The following is a 20463-nucleotide window of genomic DNA, read 5'->3' as shown; positions in this document are numbered from 1 at the left end:
GCAGCGGAACACTATATACTGGCAATTCATATATTATAGGTACTCCTAACATAACGTGTTGTTTCCGCTTATTTTCTCAATGTACTTTCAGTGGCGTTCAAAAGTGCATGCTGGATAGATATCGACCGTTGCCTTAACATTACTGTTGAAACATCTCCATACACTTTTGAACGCCAGTGTACCTACACGAATAATCGTTTGTATTGTGTCGGTCTGGTCTGGAAGTCTGGGATGTTAGGCGGCGCCGGCGCCCCGAGCGCGATCACGAGGCCTAGCTCGTCTCGGAGCAGACACTACACGACTATTGCAATAAAATCTTAACATCCGATACATTCAAATAAAACTTAACAGCATAATCGTAAAATACCTACATTTGATTCCGATGACCCCATACAATAACGTATATGCTAACAGGCTACTTAAATAGTAGGTACTTACCTAATAAATAACGCTACATACCTGCGATACACCCAACACAAAATTAAAGATTAACATTATTTATTCGCCTTATAGTTTTATAGAAAAGGTCGAATTAAACATTATTAATTTTATTATTGTACATATTTGTTATCCACGCAGTTGTTCATTTAAGTATATTATATGAACAACTGCGAGAATAACAACAGAACGACTCGCCAAAGTATAAACAATAGCAATTAGAGCAACCATACATAATAGTTGGCAAACTAGGTGCCTACTCGTATATAGATAACAAAGTTGATAATTAGAGTTGACGATAGCTAAGCCGGTATTGTATGTATGGCCGGGCCGGGGCAGGGGCACAGTGATATTATGTGAATTAACATCTTATTCCATTGTTTACTCTCTGGCATCCTGTTTTAAAACATATTATATTTATAAACACTATCAACAACGATTCTTTAAAGAGAAGAAAAATGGAAACCATAAATTGTGTATGATCGATTCGTTCATGATATGTTAAAATTTATAAAATAATGGAAACGAGAGAAAATTCAACAAATATGAGTTCTTTTTAAGAACAATAGTATAGGTAATTCTAATCCATAGTCGATTATATAAAATTATAGTACAAGTACATAAGTAGTATAATTTATCATTAAGCCTCGTGCTTGTTGGATAACTAATACAGCTTTGTAGTAACGGAGTCCGAGTGGCGAGAGGCCCGCGGCCCGCGTCCTCTGTCAACACAACCTCGATCACACAAAGCCGCATTAGTCGGCCGCGCAACGGAGCTCCTACAAATTCTATACCTGGTCCAAACGACTTTCATAATAATTCCGTATATAGTGGAGAACAATATGATATCTACACTAACACAACATCAAAAAATGTATATAAAACCACTAACAGTCAGAGTCCCGCGCCGAGTGCGGCCCGCACCGGACACCAGGCCTATTCGAGTTCGTACAAAACAGAAACCATTGAAAACCTCTGTTGGATCTGGCATTCCGGTATACCTATATATGTATTTCTAGCTATGTATAATGTAAAGTGCGCGTGTGTTAGTTCAAAAAGATTACGAACTTGCAGGCGAGGTACGTGAGTGTGAGAGGATTTGCCCCACAGGGTTTCTAGGTACTTAGTCAACGGAATGGGCCCCACGAGGCCGCCGGGACAATACTTCCCTGACATCGCTTGGCCTCGCACCTACAGCCTTCTCCTTAATACACGACACACGTGCCGCGTCACACTCTACCCAACTTTATTATTAGTGGAGGTTTGTTCGAATACGAGTACCTATTGTATACACATCGCTCGATACCACCTCTCTCAGACGTGCAATCTAGCCAGTCACTCAAATCGATAGTTTGCAAGAAGCATATGGTTTCTAGCCGACGTAAAGCGTCTCGGTCACGGTAGTGTTGTTACCGGTTCAGGAAAACAGTAACATGTTCTAGTCGCTCTCAAGTCTGGTCACAGGTGTTCGCCAGTGACAATCAGCAAAATCAAGCGAATGCTATAAACAGCGATCGAATTCTAGTCAAGATGGCGCGCAACCCGTGCAAATATTCCCGAAAATTTGTTCGCGTTCGCAATAAGGCTTCATATCCACAATACAATGTTCTGTCTGTGAAAGCGCAATTAAAACGAAAGGAAAAGGAATTTGGTAAGAATAAAGCACTTTTGACATCAGCTGAAAACAGTTTTATGATACTATCGCACATTGTATCTGCAAGTGGTTCGGACGATGAGTGTTTCAACCGTCCGGTGTATTTACCCTTTATGTTCCGTATTGAAGAATGCAAGACGCAGATCGGATTAGGTTAGGAAATATTGTAAATACATTGTAATAAATACGCTTACAACTAGACCCGGCTCCGACCACCGGCAGTCTCCCTCCAATATATGCACTAACTCTATTGATCATGTATATGTGAAGGCGCGCGACGTCATCAGGAGGAACGTATTAAAGATAGGTATACGATCGAGAAGGTTCCTATACATTGGTGACGTCACAAATGTTACATTACCTACTCATTATTCTATTCTATATAAATAATACAATAAAAGGTTTGATACATATTCACTGTCACCATTACTACAGAGCGCCGCGTCGATGAATTTCAAAAGCGAATGCGGACGCTATAGTTACCTCCATTAACTTCGAGCACAAGCAACGTCGAGGTTCTGTTTTGTTTTTTTGACAACAGAGGTCGTCCTGATCGTAATGCTCTAAGCGCTAACGTGTAGGTACACATACGGTACGTGTAGGTGTACATATCGTCTGTTGCAATTTGACACGATACCTACACTACTGAAATTCATCAACACGCACTAACGATAGGTACTCTATTAAATACATATAACACAGACGATTACATTTGGGACACGAATACACCGCATATATTATCATTTATCATCAATACGAACACCACCAATTTTAAATTCAAATTTCCGAAATGTTTGTAAAATTTTGATCACCATAGTTTACATTCGTTTTAAACGATCTAAAGTTTAGCGTCAAGAGAAAGAGCAGTCAAGTGTCATCGTGTGCACAATGTGGAGTGGCGTGGCTCGTGGCGGCCGCTAGTCCGCGGTGAGGTAGAGGCGGCGGGTGCGGCCGCGCGAGGCTCAGCGCACCGGCGGCGTCGGCGCCGCGCTGGCGGGCAGCGCCACCCCGACCCCCGCCACCCCCGCAACCCCCGCCCCGCCGCCCGCCTCCAGGTGCTCGTCGTGCGCCGCCACGATCGCGCCCACTATCGCCATCTCGATGTCCGCGCCTGCAACACGCGACGACGCGGCGGTCAACGGTTGCCGAGTTCATCGTTCGGACGGAACGGGACGACTCTAATGATCGTTGTGCACTCACCGGCGAGCAGGTCGCTGCGGCTGAGCACGATCTCCTGCGTGTCGCTCTTGGTGACGAGCAGCACGCGCGTCTGCCGCGTCTGCAGCAGGTTGGCCACCACGATCTGCGACAACGCGACAAGCATATAAGATCGCCTTGCCGTTTACTTAGGTACAACTGTTGTCGATATCTCTAAACCTGTTTGAAACGGCGCACCCCGCAAATTCTGAAGCTAAAATATATGATGAAAACAAAACCCCCATACGCTCACGCTCCTTTTTTTGTCCTGCCTTTTTCGTTATGTACGAAGATATGTGTAGAGCCCTTCACTGTATTTAGTTCGACCTCTACTTGGCTCATTCTCTAATTAATTACGTTTTTAAAAGCTATCTATTTCGTAGGTTAATTAGTTATCAATAGCTAGTAAAGAGCGGGGAATGAGATGAGAATGACCGGTTCGGTGATAATAAAGGGGACAGAACAAGCTACTAGTATGACGTGGTACTGGGAGCCTGCTACCATGTGCTTGGAGTACACCTTGAAGCACACCAAAGATTAGTTATAAAAGAACATTTAAAAAATACTGTTAAATAGGTTAATATACTCGCGGAATGCTGGCGTCAATTATAGGATGGTATAGTAAGGTCTTGCTGGAGACAAAAATTAAAGTGATAAAAGCGACTCTGTTATTAATAATAGATTAGGTATGTTATGGCATAGTTCAACTCCACCCTAATAGGGTGAGTAAATCTAGGTTGCCTGAATTAGAGAGACAATGACACATGGCATTGAAAACAGCTGCTAATTTTCCGCGTAACACGAGTTCAGAAAGCATTTGGGAGATGCTTGATGAAGATCCATGATACACACGTGCTAGTGACCTCCATGAAGACATGCTCCGTAAGTTAAAGGACCAGCAAATTCCGGGTCTTATATGATAAGCCGAACCATCATCATCCTATGTTGCCTGGTCTGCGTACCTACTGGTGAAATTGACTGTGTGTAAACAAGAAAGAGGAAAACCACTCTCCAAGCGAACGGTCCCACCTCGTATCCCTGTCATTTAAATGTATATGTCGCTGGCAAAATGTAAGACATCCGCCGTTTACAAACGTTTGTGATTTGCTGCGGCATTTTGGTCTAATTAGTTCTTTATTTTACCACGCGTGGCGCTGCACATCAAAACAATGAAAATCGCTGGGGTGTCCATCAAATCTGGAGTTCTTGGATGGTCCCACCGCACTGTTTCTTTTCAAAAAACATTTCCTTCACAACTTAACTAGACGGAGCCCTGCGGAGGTAGGTTAGGTTTGTTAGGTAGCTTCAGATGCCCGAAGGGCAAACCGCCTAGAATTAAGTTGTGAAGGAAATATTTTTTGAAAAGAAACAGTGCTATGGGACCATCCAAGAACTCCAATTTGATGGACACCCCAGCGTTTTTAGGGTTCCGTAGCCAAATGGCAAAAAACGGAACCCTTATGGATTCATCATGTCTGTCTGTCTGTCCGTCCGTAAGTCACAGTCACTTTTTTCCGAAACTATAAGAAATATACTGTTGAAACTTGGTAAGTAGATGTATTCTGTGAACCGCATTAAGATTTTCACACAAAAATATAAAAAAAAAACAATAAATTTTCGGGGGTTCCCCATACTGAACTGAAACTCTATTTTTTTTTCATCAAACCCATACGTGTGGGATATCTATGGATAGGTCCTTAAAAATGATATTGAGGTTTCTCACGGAAGAAAGAATAAGCGTGAGATTTCTAATATCATTTTTAGGGTTCCGTACCTCAAAAGGAAAAAACGGAACCCTTATAGAATCACTCGTGCGTCTGTCTGTCTGACCGTCTATCACAGCCTATTTTCTCGGAAACTACTGGACCAATTAAGTTGAAATTTGGTACACATATGTAAATTAGTGACCCAAAGATGGACATTTTTTTTTATAATTTTAAAATACATAGGTTCGAAGTTATTTAAGAAAATTGCCAAAAAATGAGCATCCCTCCCCCTGCTTTAAGTTTTTTTTGTAATCCATGCTCACCCTAGCGAAACCCACAACGTTTGACGTTGACGTTATTGAGCGCACTAACATATTGCAATTTGCAAACGGCGACACGTTTGTGAAATGCCGACGCCGTTTGTTAACGGCGAATTCTTACAAAATGCCTGCGAATATGTATAGCTTTAGCGTGACCCAGTTCATGTCTGAAGTGATCCCCATTTATTTACCTTAGATCTTTATGATCCCTAAGACACTGACAAAATAATACTGCTTGCACTTGGCGGGCCATAATTCTGTAAGTACTCGTAATTTAAATTATATAAAATGAAGTTTTATTGTATGTATGTATTATATAGTACCTTGTGCTTGTACTTGTCTAGCGCGGCCTTGGCCTTGGGCACCAGCAGCGCCTCGTCGGTCTCGAGCTTGAAGGAGACGACGAAGGCGCGCGGCACCCACAGCGACACCAGCGGCGCCAGCATCTTCGGCACCAGCTGCAGCTGGATCACCGGCGCGCCGCCCTCCGACTGCATCTTGTGCGTCGGCTGCGCAACACAAACATTATACTACACTACACCCGCACGTCGTCCCGCCCCGTCGGTCGGTCTATAGCGGCGGCGGCGGCGGCGGCACCATACCTAACAACATGTGCCTATAACGACGATGGAAACGTACCTATTAAGTAGAAAATATTTATTAGGCGTAAAAATATACATTAGGTACAGCAAATTAAATAAAGAAATGTACACCTAATAGGATGCGCTGGTTTCCAGGGCATTTACGTGTTTAACAAGCCTACTTGAAATGCGATTAATGGAATTTCAAGCCAATCCTTAATCTTTGGATCTCTATTCAAATTTTAGATCATCAGAGCGATCCATCGGTTTTAAGTGTCAATCGTTAAGAACCTTCGAGCAACACGGAAGGGAGGCGGCATTCGCACTATTTCCCCTCTGCCTAGGTACAAGATCAACTGATCTAGCGCGGGTAATAAAACTAGTTGCGCTCGGATTTTTCACTAGACCGAGTCCAGATGCGCGCGTGAACACAGCAGCAGAAAAATGGCTAAGTGCTCGGTTTTTTGTCGTAAAAAGAGGTCTGGGGCAACAAATTTACGAGTACAAAAAGAAGATGTTACTTTTCACATGTGATATTTATTTTACATATCATACGTTTAATTACATTTAAACACAATTATTATATTTTAGTCTCGTGTAATTGTTGTATTTATTGATTTTGCTCGCCCAATACAAAATGCGGATCGGTCGAGCGACAAATCCGACTTCTTATCTCTCAGAATACATCGACGAAAATGAGTTAGTTTGCGTGTTGTGACACTTGTCACTCGTCCGTACACAAAAAGAGATCGAGGTTTGCAAGATTTGTCTTTGACGAGTGTCATTTTCTATGTATTTGTGTCGTCATTACAGATTGGATTTTGTATGTAAGTGTGTGAGAAGTGCGACTGTGTGCAACTTTCCCCCCGAAAAAATTTTTAAAATGGCTGAAAGATATTTTGTACGGTAAGATATCGCTTGGGCCCCTCCCTTCCGATGTGTCGGAAGCCGGTGTTGCTCGAAGTTAAGAGCTTATTACCCCTCTGCCGAAAACCAAACTTGTGTATGGATTGACGTTTATCTGACATGGCTATTTGTACGTTACGTTCAAATCATGTACAAATAGCTAGCCATACATTTGATGTGCCGCTCCCCCGCAAAAATCGGCATACTGCTTTGTACAGAAAATGACAGCCAAGGCGTCTCCAATTACTACATGCTCTAAGATTGTTTGTCAAGTTCCTTCAATCTCTGTTCAGCTAGGTGATAAACAAAAGGAAAGCGGTCTCACCATGACCTCCTTGGGGATGTAGAAGTCGGAGACGGCGGCGGCGAGGTAGAGCAGCGCGTGGGGCCCCCTCGGCGCGAGGCACTCGCAGGCGGCGCGCAGCAGCCAGAAGTAGTCGGAGACGGTGGTGAAGTGCACGGCCAGCAGCGCGCCGGCCGCGCGCGCCGCCTGGTGCCGCGCCAGCACCGGCGCCAGCACGTCCACCGAGTCCGCGCGCACGCTGATGGACGTGCTGGGTCCGCGCTCCGTCAGCTCCAGCATGTCCAGCAGCTTCTGCGCGCTGAAGCGCCGCGTGAACGGCTCCAGGCTCTTGTGTCTGTCACACAATCTATACATGTAGTGTAGGTACGTGTATGTGCGCCGATCGACTTCAAAACGTTATTATAATTCTTATCCTTATCCCATGACTTCAACGCCAAGGTTGGCTCAACTGAGGACGATGCACATCTGAGAAGAGTAGTCGGTAAATACGGCATTGGAGAAAGAAACGACAGGGGGGAACGTCTACTACAATTCTGCAGTGAAGAGAATTTTATTATCGCTAATACCTGTTTCAAGCATCACATTAGACGCCTATATACCTGGATCTCGCCTGGTGACCGGTACAGAAATCAAATAGACTACATCCTTACAGGAATCCGATGGCGATCGTCAGTTATGAATGCCTTGACGTACCCAGGAGCTGATTGTGGAACCGACCAACAACTTCTGGTGGCTACTTGTCGACTTCGGTTAAAGAAGTTAGTGAAAACCAAAAATGCACCCAGCATAAGACGAGTTGATGCCCATTGCTTCGAGAGAGCTGTAGAACACAAATTGACCCAACATCCAATTATAAACGAAACAGATCCAGGTATTGCGTGGAATAAACTGCAGACAATTATTACGCAGTCTGCTAAAGAGAACGTGCTCCCAACATCGGCGATGAAGCATTACATCTCAGCGGCGACCGCCAATGTCATTGTTCAAAGGAGGGAGTTAAAACAAAAAGGCTTAACTTCTAAGGAAAATAATGATCGCTATGCTCATCTAAGCGCGGAAGTCCAAAAAAGATGCCGTAAGGACTATGACACGCATATCAACAACATTTGTGCAGATCTGGAAAGAAACTCCAGTAGAAATGAGACCAAAGATCTTTTTAGGAAAGTGAAAGAACTCACCAGATCACGCACAGTCAAAACGTGTTCTATAGCGGATGAGAGTGGGAACGTTCTTACAGAGATGGACCAAGTATTGAATCGCTGGAGGAGGTATTGCGCTGAGCTGTATAACACTGACCAATCTATGCCAGAAACGACTCAACACCTGTCACAGGAGGAACCTAATATCTTAATGTCAGAGATCGAATTAGCCATAAAAAACTTTGTAACCCGGAAAGTCGCCTGGTAAAGACGGTATCCCTGCAGAACAGCTTAAAAACATGGGCCCCAGAGCCACGCATCTCATTCACGACATCTGCGATGCAGTCTGGAAGACCAGAAGATGGCCCGTCGCATGGACGGAATCAGTATTCGTCCCTCTGCACAAAAAAGGTTCTACAAAGGAATGCAGCAATTATATTTCGTTCGTTTCATTCTTCAGATATAACATTTACCAGGTAGTCCTTTAAACCTACAGGCGACTTTTGCACTATATTAAGAGACAGTCATTTGACTATTGATTTTAGTTCATTCATTCATTCTCCTACCCTTCCCGTTCGTTCCACCCTCATGGTTGCTCATTCTTTTTTCGTGCACGGCGACGAGCGCACGCGCCCTTTAGCTCCTCGGCTACGACATTATTACCTACAAAAATGTCGAAGCGCACAGCTAAAGACAAGTTAAAATATTACCGTGAGAAAATTAAACGTCTTGAAGATCATAAAAGACGATACAGGATCATTTATGATTCGTCTTCATCGGAGGATGAAGGTAAGTTGTTTTTTTTTATTATTTAGTGTAAGAAGTGATTAAAATGAGCCGACATAGGGATTGACTGCGAGTCTCTAACTATGATCATATAACATCGGGGTTGACCGCGAGTCTCCAACGATGCAAATAAGCAGAACAATGCGCGCAATCTTCAGTAGATGCGCGCTACTCTGCGACACAAATATTTTCTCAACCTACCCCCAAGAGAAAATATTTTCCATAAAATGTAATAATCACTTCTTATCAAACTGCACAACGGGACTTAATCGCGTATTTAAGTTTTAAGATTTACCTCCGACGTTTCGAGGACGGCGTTGTCCCCGTGGTCTCGGAGAAGACATTACACTTCTCACTTCACTTTTTTCACTTCTTTTTTGTTTTAGATGTTGTAATGGAAAATCCAGATGGTTCCGTACCGGCTCATGACCCTATTATACAGGAACCACAGCTAAACATCGAAAATCTCGTACCGGAACAGCATAGTGATGTACCGATATCGGACCATAATAACGAGATTCCTGCTCATGAAAATCAGGCAGATTTACCCATGTCGTCAGCTCAACCCGAGCTTGACCCGGACATGCTGCTGGCTCTCGGGGAATCGACCGAGGATATCCCCGAGTATGGTGAAAAAATCCACGATAATTTATCGAAACTTTGGTTACCGTTACTCAAAAAAGGTATGACAAATGAAGCCAAAGATAAAATCCGAAAAGACTATTTGGTTCCCGACAACTGTCGATTGCTACAAGCACCAAAATTAAACGTGGAGGTTTCAGCAGCCGTACCCGATATGGTCCGGAACCAAGACAAAGACCTAGCTGCAGCGCAGCAACAACTTGGCCACGGGATCGCTGCCGTCAATAAGGCCATGGATATTCTAATTAAAGGTGTAGATTCCAACGGAATCGAAGCTATGAAACACCTCAGCAACGGCTGCCTTATTCTGTGTGACCTTCATGCGTCATCTACTCAAAGCCGCATAAAACTCATCACACCTAGTCTCGATAAGACGTTCTTGCAAGTTATTCAAGACACAGAACGTGATGATACCCTGTTTGGTAATAAATTGTCCGAGAAAATCAAGGCAGCGAACACCATTGAAAAACAAGGTCTCCAAATCAAGAAAACGTCCCCAAAGAAACCCGCGCCTGCACAGCCGTCAACAAGTCGAGCGTCGTACTCGGGAAACTGGTCAGCGCCTCCTCGTTACGCGTCGAACAGGGGGGGCGGAGAGGTGCTCGCAGGCAGACGAATTACACCCGGCGGACGTTTCCAGCTCCGCAACCAGCCAAGACACCCCCCGCGACCAAGACACGTGCCCAGGCACCGTAACGCAGGTACATGCCGGTCGAATAAGTCATTTTTATAACTGTTGGCTAAAAATAACATCGAACGACATGGTTTTAGATTGGGTCAGATATGGCTACTCAATCCCATTTAACTCGGACGTAAAACAAACATTTGTTCCATCAAACATGCTCGAACAAAGTGAAGTAGCTGATATGAAATTAACAATACAAAAGCTGTTAGATTTAGGAGCCATATCTGAGTGCCCTAAAGTTAAAAACCAATATATATCTAAGGTTTTTCTTGCCCCAAAACCTAACGGAGGAAAGCGTTTTATCCTAAATTTGAAAGGTCTCAATAAATTTATTGCTCCCTGTCATTTCAAGATGGAGGATTATCGCACGGCCTCAAAACTCATTCCTCAAAATGGTTTTTTAGCCTCAATAGATTTGTCAGAAGCATATTTGCTTATACCTATAAATATAAATGACAGAAAGTACTTGAGATTTCAATTTAATAATCTGACATACGAATTTACATCAATGCCGTATGGTTTATCTGTAGCTCCTAGAGTATTCACAAAGATAATGAAAGAAGTGATATCTAATTTGAGATCTCGAGGCTGTAAGTCTGTCATTTATTTGGACGATATTCTGTGCATAGGAGATACCTTTCAAGAATGTCTAAATAATGTTAAGGAAACCTTAAAGCTATTACAATGTTTAGGATTTGTTATCAATTATGATAAGAGTTCCTTACATCCAGAACAAACTTGTAAATTTTTAGGGTTTAACTTTCACACCCAAAATTTGACCATTACCTTACCCGATGATAAACGAAATAAAATTGCACAAATGGTTCGTAAATTCCTAGGGCTGCCTAAATGTACCATTAGAGACTTTTCACAACTCATCGGAGTTTTAGTGTCAGCCTGCCCCGCTGTTAAATATGGTTGGGTTTATACGCAAACCTTAGAAAGGCTAAAATATGTCGAGTTATTAAAAAATAATAATAATTTTGACGCCAAAATGAAACCATCTTGTTCCATATTGGACGATCTTAACTGGTGGTTAAACAATATTATAACATCAAATAATTACATGAGATATCCTAGTTTTCAACTCGAAATTTACAGTGACGCATCCAACTCCGGTTGGGGTGCGGTTTGCGGGAAAAATAAGGTTAATGGCGTGTGGAAAAGTTCGGAACGGGACTCTCATATAAATTATTTGGAATTGCTGGCTGTTTACCTTGGATTAAAGAGCTTTGCTAAAAATATGACTAACTGTGCAATTTTGTTGCGAGTGGATAACACTACCGCCATAAGCTATATAAACCGCATGGAGGGCATACAGTTTCCACACCTAAACGATTTGTCTCGTATAATTTGGCAATGGTGCGAGAAGCGTAATATATTGATCTTCGCATCATATATAAATACAAAAGAAAACATTGCGGATCCAGAGTCTAGAAAAATAGTTAACCCTGATACCGAATGGGAACTGTCAGACAGAGCGTTTGAGTCTATAGTACAACGGTTTGGTAAACCAACAATAGATTTATTCGCTTCTCGTTCCAATGCCAAATGCCAAAATTTCGTTTCATGGAAACCCGACCCAGATGCGATAGCGGTCGACGCATTTACGATTAACTGGGGTGAAAAATATTTCTACGCCTTTCCCCCTTTTTCGTTAATTTTAAAATGCCTTAGAAAGATCGTAGACGATCAAGCAAATGGAATCCTAGTGTTTCCTTATTGGCCATCGCAACCGTGGTTTCCCCTAATGCGGAGCCTCCTTAGTTCGGAGATAATGTTTCTCAACCCGAATAAAAACTTGCTTCATTCCCATTACAGGGACTGCCACCCCCTACACAAGGGGCTTACCCTGGGGGTCGCGAAGCTCTGCAACAGTCCTTCAGTCGAAGAGGCTTCCCACTGATGTTGGCATCACTCTCCGACAAAACTATACATAAACGAAGTTACATAATTTTGCATCGTTAATTTTATTGAAATTTTAAATTCCCCGAAATCCCGCACCGCGGGCTGGACCGCGGCATCTACTACGTCGTTTGCGCGGTTCTATAATAGACCTCTATCGGATGAAGGACTCTTTGCGAGATCTGTTTGCTTGCCAGTACAAGTGACAATCCTTAGATAATAAGATTATTGATCATCATTAGATGATTTATTATTATGAATAAATGTTAATATTAGATGACTGACTAATAGGGTCACGTCAAAAAATTTAATAAAAATACGATTTTGTACCTATCTATAGTTTCATTCCACCTAAGCAAAACTTTAAGACTCTAAACATCTACCTGGTAAATGTTATATCTGAAGAATGAAACGAACGAAATATAATAGATGATCAAACGAACTTCTCGAGCGAAGTTCGATCACTATTATATGAGTCGTTTCATTCGAAGATATAATAACCCTCCCCACCCTAATGTGACCCCAAATGTTAAAGTTTTGCATTTTCTCTAAAGATAATGAGCAACCATGAGGGTGGAACGAACGGGAAGGGTAGGAGAATGAATGAATGAACTAAAATCAGTTCAATAGTCAAATGACTGTCTCTTAATATAGTGCAAAAGTCGCCTGTAGGTTTAAAGGACTACCTGGTAAATGTTATATCTTCGAATGAAACGACTCATATAATAGTGATCGAACTTCGCTCGAGAAGTTCGTTTGATCATCTATTATAGAACCTTGGCACTCATTCCTCATGTCAGTAAGATAATACTGTATATAATAAATTCAAGGCTCAAGAGCTTTCTCAATTTTCAAATTCCAGAGGAACAGGCGGGATTCGTCAAAGGGAAGGGGACGAGAGAACAAATCCTAAATGTCCGACAAATCATTGAGAAAAGTCGTGAATTCAATAGTCCGGTGGTTCTTTGTTTTATAGACTACAATAAGGCCTTTGATTTTGTGCGGTGGGACAAATTGTGGGAGGTGCTTGCCGACATGGGTACGCCTGATCACCTCATAGGCCTAGTAAAAAGCCTCTATGTCAATAATCGCTCTTTCGTCAAAATAGACACCGACTGTTCTGATGTGTTCCAAACGCAACGCGGTGTGAGGCAAGCCTGCATATTATCCCCTCTACTCTTCAATGTATATGGAGAATACATAATGCGAAAAACCCTTGAAGACTGGCAGAAAGGGTTTATGGTCGGCGGTAAATGTATCTCCAACTTGTGCTATGCTGACGATACAGTCTTACTCACCACAACCATCGAGGACATGAGGATGATACTGGATAGACTAGAGGTAGAAAGCGGCAGACTGGAGCTGGCAGTGAACATGCAGAAGACAAAAGTCATGGTGGTAGATCGGGCTGGCAAGCTGACAGGTTCCCATGAAATCCAGGGTATTGATAGGGTAAATAGCTTTACTTATCTGGGATCTCAGATAAACAATGATGGAAGCTGCGTTCCCGAGATCAAGCGCCGAATCGCAATGGCTAAAGACGCCATGACGCGCCTTCAGGTTATTTGGAAAAACCGTAGTATAAGCTTTCATACGAAAACCCGCCTGGTCAGAGCCTTGGTCTTTCCCATCTTCATGTACGGAGTAGAGACATGGACAATACTGGCAAGAGAGAGACAAATAATCGACGCATTCGAAATGTGGTGCTGGAGGCGAATGCTTAGGATACCGTGGACGGCCAAGCGCACAAATGCGTCTATTCTTTCCCAACTGGGCATCAAAACACGTTTGTCCACCATCTGCCGACATCGATTGCTGGCATACTTTGGCCATGTAATGCGAAGAGGTGCTGAGAGTCTCGCGAAACTGGTCGTGATTGGTGGAGTGAAAGGCAAGAGAGGTCGCGGTCACTCGCCAACCAGGTGGACTGACCAAGTTAGAGAAGCCACTTCCTCGAGCAAATTCCATCAAGCAGTGAGGGCAGCAATGGATCGAGACCGATGGAGACAGCTGATCAAGGATGTGAAACCTAGTGATCACGATCCTCAGGAATGAGGGAACGACTGAAGAGAGATCTCTGCCAACAAACTGCCCTGCAGTTTGGCAGAAGAAAAACGTCTGTAAAATAGGGTTTATTTCACCTGAATAAATTATTTTTTTTTTTTTCCTTATCCCATATAATTCATTCTTGATCCGTTTGCACACATGGTAGACCTAGGTACCTATGTGAGAAACTCTTGAAATAGATCTGGGAGCACGGCAGTCCCCCCGTCAAAACAGAGAAGAACAAACGAAAAAGGCGTGGCACTACCTACCTATAGATAGAGTTTGCGAGCTCCACGAGCTTGGGGGGTTGTTGTTAGATAGGATAGGGTGTCATTCTGAATCCCTAACAACGTTGTCCAAGTCGCTTGCCCTAACTGGTTTGTCCTAATGGGCAAATGCCCTAACGATTTTTATCCATAATGTATGTAAGGTTCTGAAAAATGGTTAGGTTTTAGAACTTGCTGCCACAAAAGTGAATTAGGTTAGGGTTAGAACTGCGACCCTCGCAAAAAACAAAAAAAAAATTGCTGAATACTATTAGGATAAGTAATCAATAATTAAGTAATCAATAAAACCCTTATTTTATCAATATAATAAAATTAGGGTTTTTAGTGTTAGGACAACTGATCATTATGACAAATAAGATAAGGGAATGCAAAGATAGGAGAAAAGATTTTAGGAATTCAGATATAGATTCGTCAGATAATTGACAAGATAAATGTTCTAAACATAATAGAATAGAAGATAATGATATGAAACGGCCAAACCTAGTAAAGTCACTAAAGTCAGGGCTTAGGGGCTTGGCTTTTGCTGAGATCTGATAACTTGTTTACAGTAAAAGCAAGTGAGTGTTGGCCACCAAATGTACATGAAATGTTTTTGGTGGGATGGAGCTTAATAGATGAAACGCGGGTAGTTGTCGTAGGTACCTGTGCATGAAGATGACCGCGTAGCCATGCTCCAGGAAGTACTCGGCGGAGGCGGCGCCGCGCGTGCCGGCGCTGAAGTTGTCCACGAAGCGCACTGTGTTGTGCTCCAGCGGCACGGTGGTCCCGCCCGACGTGACCAGCGCGACGCGCGTGCCCTGCCGCAAGTGCCTAGAGCAGAACTCCTTCAGCAGCGACCGGTTGTCCTCGAAGTCCGTCGGCGGCAGGTGCAGCGCGAAGAACTCCTCCCAGCTGCTGCCGTGCGCCATCGCGCCGCGCTACTGCATGCACCGCACTCTGCAACAACACGCACAAGAGCACTGCACAAGGGCACTGTGACGGTCCACGGAAAAAGATACCTTATGGCGGCTGGCGCTTTACTCGTGGGACGTCACATATGGCTAGCACGAAGCGATACAACAGTGGATTGGTGTTGGCCTTGTTTCAAAATTAGTGCAGCAGACTGATGCCAATATTTTGTTCAATTTTGATTAGGGCAATAGTGGGCATTCACATCCCTTGCTGCCTTATATTGCAATTGGTCCTTGCACTCGCGTAATTAAACAAACGGATAAGAGCGGGTCTGCTATGGAGGTAGGAGCGCCGAAAAGTGGCGCGACGCGGCGCGGTAGCGATGGAGTGAGTGTGACGTATAATAATAATCCGGTTGTAACCCAATAGGGCATTACAGGGATTTGCCGTCATAGGGCCTCTGTTATTCGACTTGGCCCTCCTTGAGCACGTTTCACGCACAATTAGGGTCGGTTATAAAGGTGTTCTCGTCCGTTAGCCCTTCAATGATTTTGCTTTTCAATACAATCATGATTAATTGCCTTTTGATTTGTATCATTACACCTGACGCCAGTGGATTGGTGTTCATGTGCGGACCAGATCAACCTCTTGCGAATGGTCCTAGAACAATGTCTGGAGATGCAGTGTGAGGTTTTTACCCTATTCGTGGACTTTGAAAAAGCATTTGATAGGGTAAAATGGGCAAGCATATGGAGGGTCCTGAAGCTTAACGGTGTGCCAGATAAGCTGATCAACATTATCAAAGCACTCTATCATGGATCGTCATGTAGAGTGCTCCACAAGGGTAAACTCACTGAGAATATAGATGTCACAGCAGGCGTCAAACAGGGTTGTTTGCTCTCCCCACTGCTATTTTTGATGGTGCTCGACGACGTGATGTGCAGTATTACCAGCAAAGGTCGAAGAGGCTTGCCTTGGACATCTGAAAAAGACCTCGAGGATATCGACTTTGCAGATGACCTCTGTCTTATAGCAACCACGCGTGAGCAACTCCAAGATAAAGCGGAAGATCTAGCAGAGGAGGCTGAAAAGGAAGGGTTGCGCGTTAACTACAAGAAAACAAAGGAAATGCGCCAGAATACCACCGATTCAACTACGCTGCTGATTAAGGGAAACCAGATCGAACAAGTGGCGAGCTTTTGCTATTTGGGCAGTATTGTCGACCAGAGTGGAGGAACGGAGGCTGACATTGAAACTCGAATAAACAAAGCCCGAGCTGCAATCAGCCAGCTTAAATCTATGTGGCACTCCTCTATCCTAACGAGAAGAACTAAAGTGAGGATCTTCAACTCCAATGTAAAGGCCGTGCTACTGTACGGGTGCGAAACCTGGTTTGTCCGCAAAGACCTAATGACAAAACTCCAAGTATTTGTGAACAAATGCTTAAGGCAAATCCTACATATCTTTTGGCCTAACTGGATCACAAACGCTCACTTATGGAGAATAACCGGACAAGCCCCCGTACACAAGGAGATCCAGACGCGGAAATGGCATTGGATTGGACATATCCTCAAGAAACCTGACACCCACCTATCCAAAGTGGCCCTGACCTGGAAGATGCCCGGCAAACGGAAACATGGTCGCCCTAAATCGACTTGGCGCCGTTCTGTGGAGCAAGAGCTGGGTGTATTGGGGATGGGGTGGGAGGAGGCTACCCAGGCTGCCCAGGACCGGAGTCAGTGGAAGAAAAAGATTCGAGCCCTACACCCCAGCAGGGGGTAACAGGATGGAAAGAAGAAGACACCTGACGCCATTTTCGTTAACAGTATTAGCTTCCTCAGGATTATTATAAAACAAGTTACTGCCAAACATATTTACTAGTTATACACACTTTAACTACCTACTGACTGTACTTCCTCTTGCTTGCGTATACATGCAATGGAGAGGAAGTACTTCTAGAGTCGAGATTTTTCTACTGAGCAATTACTTTGCAATCAATCAGACTGAACCACGCCTACACTCAATATGTTTGTATATGTCTACCATTAATCATTATACATACTAACTTATGACTGCACTTCCATGTTAATTAGCATGTATGCAGTGAAGCTAGATAATTGAAAGTGACAAGACTAATAAGTGTAATGTTTATGACAAGCTTGACTTTGAACAATATGGGGTTTTAAAAAAAAGAGGTCAAGGGTCAGCAATGCGGTAGTAATATAATATCATTAAACTTGCAAGTGTCCATAGGCTTTGGTAACCGCTTACCATGAGGCAGTCTCTATGCTTGTATAAAGCAAGACTTCCCTTTTGTATTTCAATGATTGTAATAATATCTAAAGGCCAAGGGAAAAATTAATTAGTTATGCAATGTAATGTAACAAGTGTCCCAATATACTTACATTGCATACTAACTGACTGTATGTATTTTGCAAAGTTGAATATTATTGCATGGTTATGGGTTTACAAAGGTAATAATAGGTTCATGTTCCCCATATCGCGCCTTTACTAATACTTACTTCATACCTACATACTACTAGTCCATCTTTAACACTTTGACTACCGAGAACCCGCCTGGTAGGCACTAATGTTTGCACAGATGCCGGACAACCCACCGAGCGGGTTGTTTTGTACACAGATATAGACGACCAGTTTCTGGGGTAGTGCGCCGTTTTTTGCCAGGTTGTGAAAGTGTTAAACTGAATACCGATTGGCAACCAAATTCAAAACATTACACCACCTGCTAAAGAAAATATTGATAAGCTTATGAACGAACCTATGTCTTGTTTACACATCAACATTCAGTCAAAAGTGTTCATGAACATTTATTCAAAAATGTTCAACATTATTTTATGCAACACCTTTTACAATATACCTTGGCAAACCGAGGAGACGTGAGACGTGTTGACGTCACGAACTCTTCAGAATAACCTCTACGAAGCGGTGTATCATTTAGTTAAGTGAGCAAAAACTAATATTTACCAGCTGCTTTTATAGAAAAATCAATGCAGGCGCCGACCGACACCTGTTCACGCGAGGCGTTCCGAGGGGCGCGAGCAGCCGAGCAGAGCACGGCCTACGCGACTTACGGCAGATAGCGACTGCGACTGCGGTGTCCTTGGACGTCGCTCGGCGTCGGCCGGCAGCCCGACCTTTACACTCCGCTTTTAATAAGAGATGTTGGAAGAAAGCGCTATCAATCGTTATCACGATTACCTGACACTTGTTTGACAGCTGCTGACGCGTTTACGGGGTAAGATACCATTACATTAATGTGAAGCAATCTTCATAAAATGATAGTGTTTAAGTTTAAACGGAATTCCGTTGCTGATTTTTATTTTACTTTATATTAAAAAACGGAGACGTTCACAAAGGCTTCGGTCAATAAAACAACTTTTGTCTTTGAACGCCTGAATGATCGACATTAGCATGTAAATTTATTGAAGAGTTCAGTAATCCCATTGGTTCTAATTCGTTTTTTTTTTTTTTTTTCCTAGCCTATTTCAGTGTCCCACTGCTGGGCAAAGGCCTCTCCCCTTAATTTCCACGACTCCCGATTTGGTGCTTCCTCCGGCCAGTTGTTCAGGAAGCTGTCCAGGTCATCTCGCCATCTCCGTTTGGGCCTGCCGCGGCCACGTCCCTCTACCGGCATCCACTTGGTGGCTAAGCTAGCCCACCTCTCCGGATGCATGCGGTAGACGTGACCGGCCCAGTCCCATTTGAGCCTAGCGGTTTTCTCGCCTACGTCAGCAATGCGGGTTTTGAAGCGCAGCGTGGTGTTTCTTATGTGATCAGTTAGTTTAACACCTAGAATACTGCGCTCCATGGCGCGTTGGCAAACCTTCAGTTTGGACTTCTGAATCTCTGTGAGTGACCAAGTTTGAGCGCCGTAGGTTAGAACAGGCAGAATACATATGTCAACGAGTTTGCGCTTCAGTGACATAGGAAGGTCGCCCTTCATCAGCTCCTTCATGGACCAGTAGCTCTTCCAGGCATTTTGAACACGGCGCTCAACTTCCTTGTCTTGCCTGTTACTGAAAGAGACTAGCTGGCCCAAGTAGATGTACTCGTCAACATAGTGTATGATCTGCCCGTCCACCTCGACACTACTACGTTCCTTGCTATTGGTCATCACTTGATTCGTTTATAATTCGTTTACAAGTTAAAATAATAGGAGCGCCTCATTCACTACACGTCATTTTAATTTCTTATACTTACCTACAGCTTCATGCCTTCTCGGCGGCAATTCACTCATCAGTATATGTAAGTTTGTCAAAGGACTGTCTCATTTCAATCATAGACAGAGAGAATCATACTATCTTTGTCATACACTATACATTTGGTGCCATCGTCTCGATTTTATCACCGCATCTCCCGCCAAAGGAGCAAAGTTCATCCCCACTTCTTAGATACATGGCACACCAAGAATAAGCGGGCATCTCGCTCGTTTCTTCCCAGAACGTACAGAATGTGGAATGACTTGCCTCCCGAGGTATTTCCTTTGCGCTACGACATGGGATTCTTCAAGAAGAGGGTATTTAGGGTTCTCAAGGGTCGGCAACGCTTAAGTGGCTCCTGTGGTGTTGCTTATGTCCATGGGCGACGATGACCGCTTCCCATCAGGCGGCTCGTCTGCTCGTTTGCTGACTATTACATAAAAAAAAAACACTAGTACTAGCATGCAAAAGAAAAGGATGAGTACCTATAGTTTTCTTGGTTCTTACTGACTGACAAATTGGTTTGACCAGCTCTATAGGTACACAAGACACGTACAGTAAGCTGGCGCCTTTAATCCCCCATCAGATACCGCGTCATATCAAGCCGATACTGTAATCTGTAATAAATTTACTTATCCGTTTAAAGAGCGTTTGATGTTCGAATGAACACAAAATACACGCCCGGCCTAAGCCCCTGTCGATAGTATTCGCATTTCATAGTGATTCATAATATATTATAATATAATTATATAAAAA

General features: G+C 43.5%; 2 protein-coding genes across 2 annotated transcripts; one reads left to right on the top strand and one right to left on the bottom strand.

Annotated features, from left to right (window-relative positions):
* Positions 1–3054: 3054 nt before the first annotated feature.
* LOC134671804 (phosphopantothenate--cysteine ligase) lies at positions 3055–18729 on the bottom strand. Its single transcript, XM_063529630.1, has 6 exons — positions 18463–18729; positions 15239–15516; positions 7128–7440; positions 5639–5824; positions 3293–3395; positions 3055–3203 (listed from the first exon to the last, which is right to left on the bottom strand). The coding sequence occupies exons 2-6, from the start codon at positions 15502–15504 to the stop codon at positions 3055–3057; spliced, it is 1017 nt and encodes a 338-aa protein (XP_063385700.1). The 5' UTR covers positions 15505–15516; positions 18463–18729.
* On the top strand, positions 8902–12313 carry LOC134673176 (uncharacterized). The gene is made up of 3 exons (XM_063531134.1): positions 8902–9034; positions 9418–10374; positions 12180–12313. Exons 1-3 carry the CDS (start codon positions 8917–8919, stop codon positions 12296–12298), a joined length of 1194 nt encoding a protein of 397 aa, XP_063387204.1. The 5' UTR covers positions 8902–8916; the 3' UTR covers positions 12299–12313.
* Positions 18730–20463: the final 1734 nt, after the last annotated feature.

This window comes from Cydia fagiglandana, chromosome 2 (assembly GCF_963556715.1).
Source record: "Cydia fagiglandana chromosome 2, ilCydFagi1.1, whole genome shotgun sequence".
Lineage (NCBI taxonomy): Eukaryota > Metazoa > Arthropoda > Insecta > Lepidoptera > Tortricidae > Cydia > Cydia fagiglandana.
The sequence above is the reverse complement of the archived record's forward strand: the minus strand, read 5'-3'. Positions and strand labels throughout refer to the sequence as shown.

What these genes read in the sequence shown, in the direction of transcription:
- LOC134673176 (XM_063531134.1), top strand. Translation starts at nt 8,917, where the DNA reads ATGTCGAAGCGCACAGCTAAAGACAAGTTAAAATATTACCGTGAGAAA. An exon ending in GTCTTCATCGGAGGATGAAG is followed by an intron (nt 9,035 to 9,417) that starts GTAAGTTGTTTT and finishes TTTTTGTTTTAG; the next exon opens with ATGTTGTAATGGAAAATCCA. An exon ending in GCCCAGGCACCGTAACGCAG is followed by an intron (nt 10,375 to 12,179) that starts GTACATGCCGGT and finishes TTCCCATTACAG; the next exon opens with GGACTGCCACCCCCTACACA.
- LOC134671804 (XM_063529630.1), bottom strand. Translation starts at nt 15,504, where the DNA reads ATGGCGCACGGCAGCAGCTGGGAGGAGTTCTTCGCGCTGCACCTGCCG. An exon ending in GCGGTCATCTTCATGCACAG is followed by an intron (nt 7,441 to 15,238) that starts GTACCTACGACA and finishes ATTGTGTGACAG; the next exon opens with ACACAAGAGCCTGGAGCCGT. An exon ending in CCGCAGCGACCTGCTCGCCG is followed by an intron (nt 3,204 to 3,292) that starts GTGAGTGCACAA and finishes CGCGTGTTGCAG; the next exon opens with GCGCGGACATCGAGATGGCG.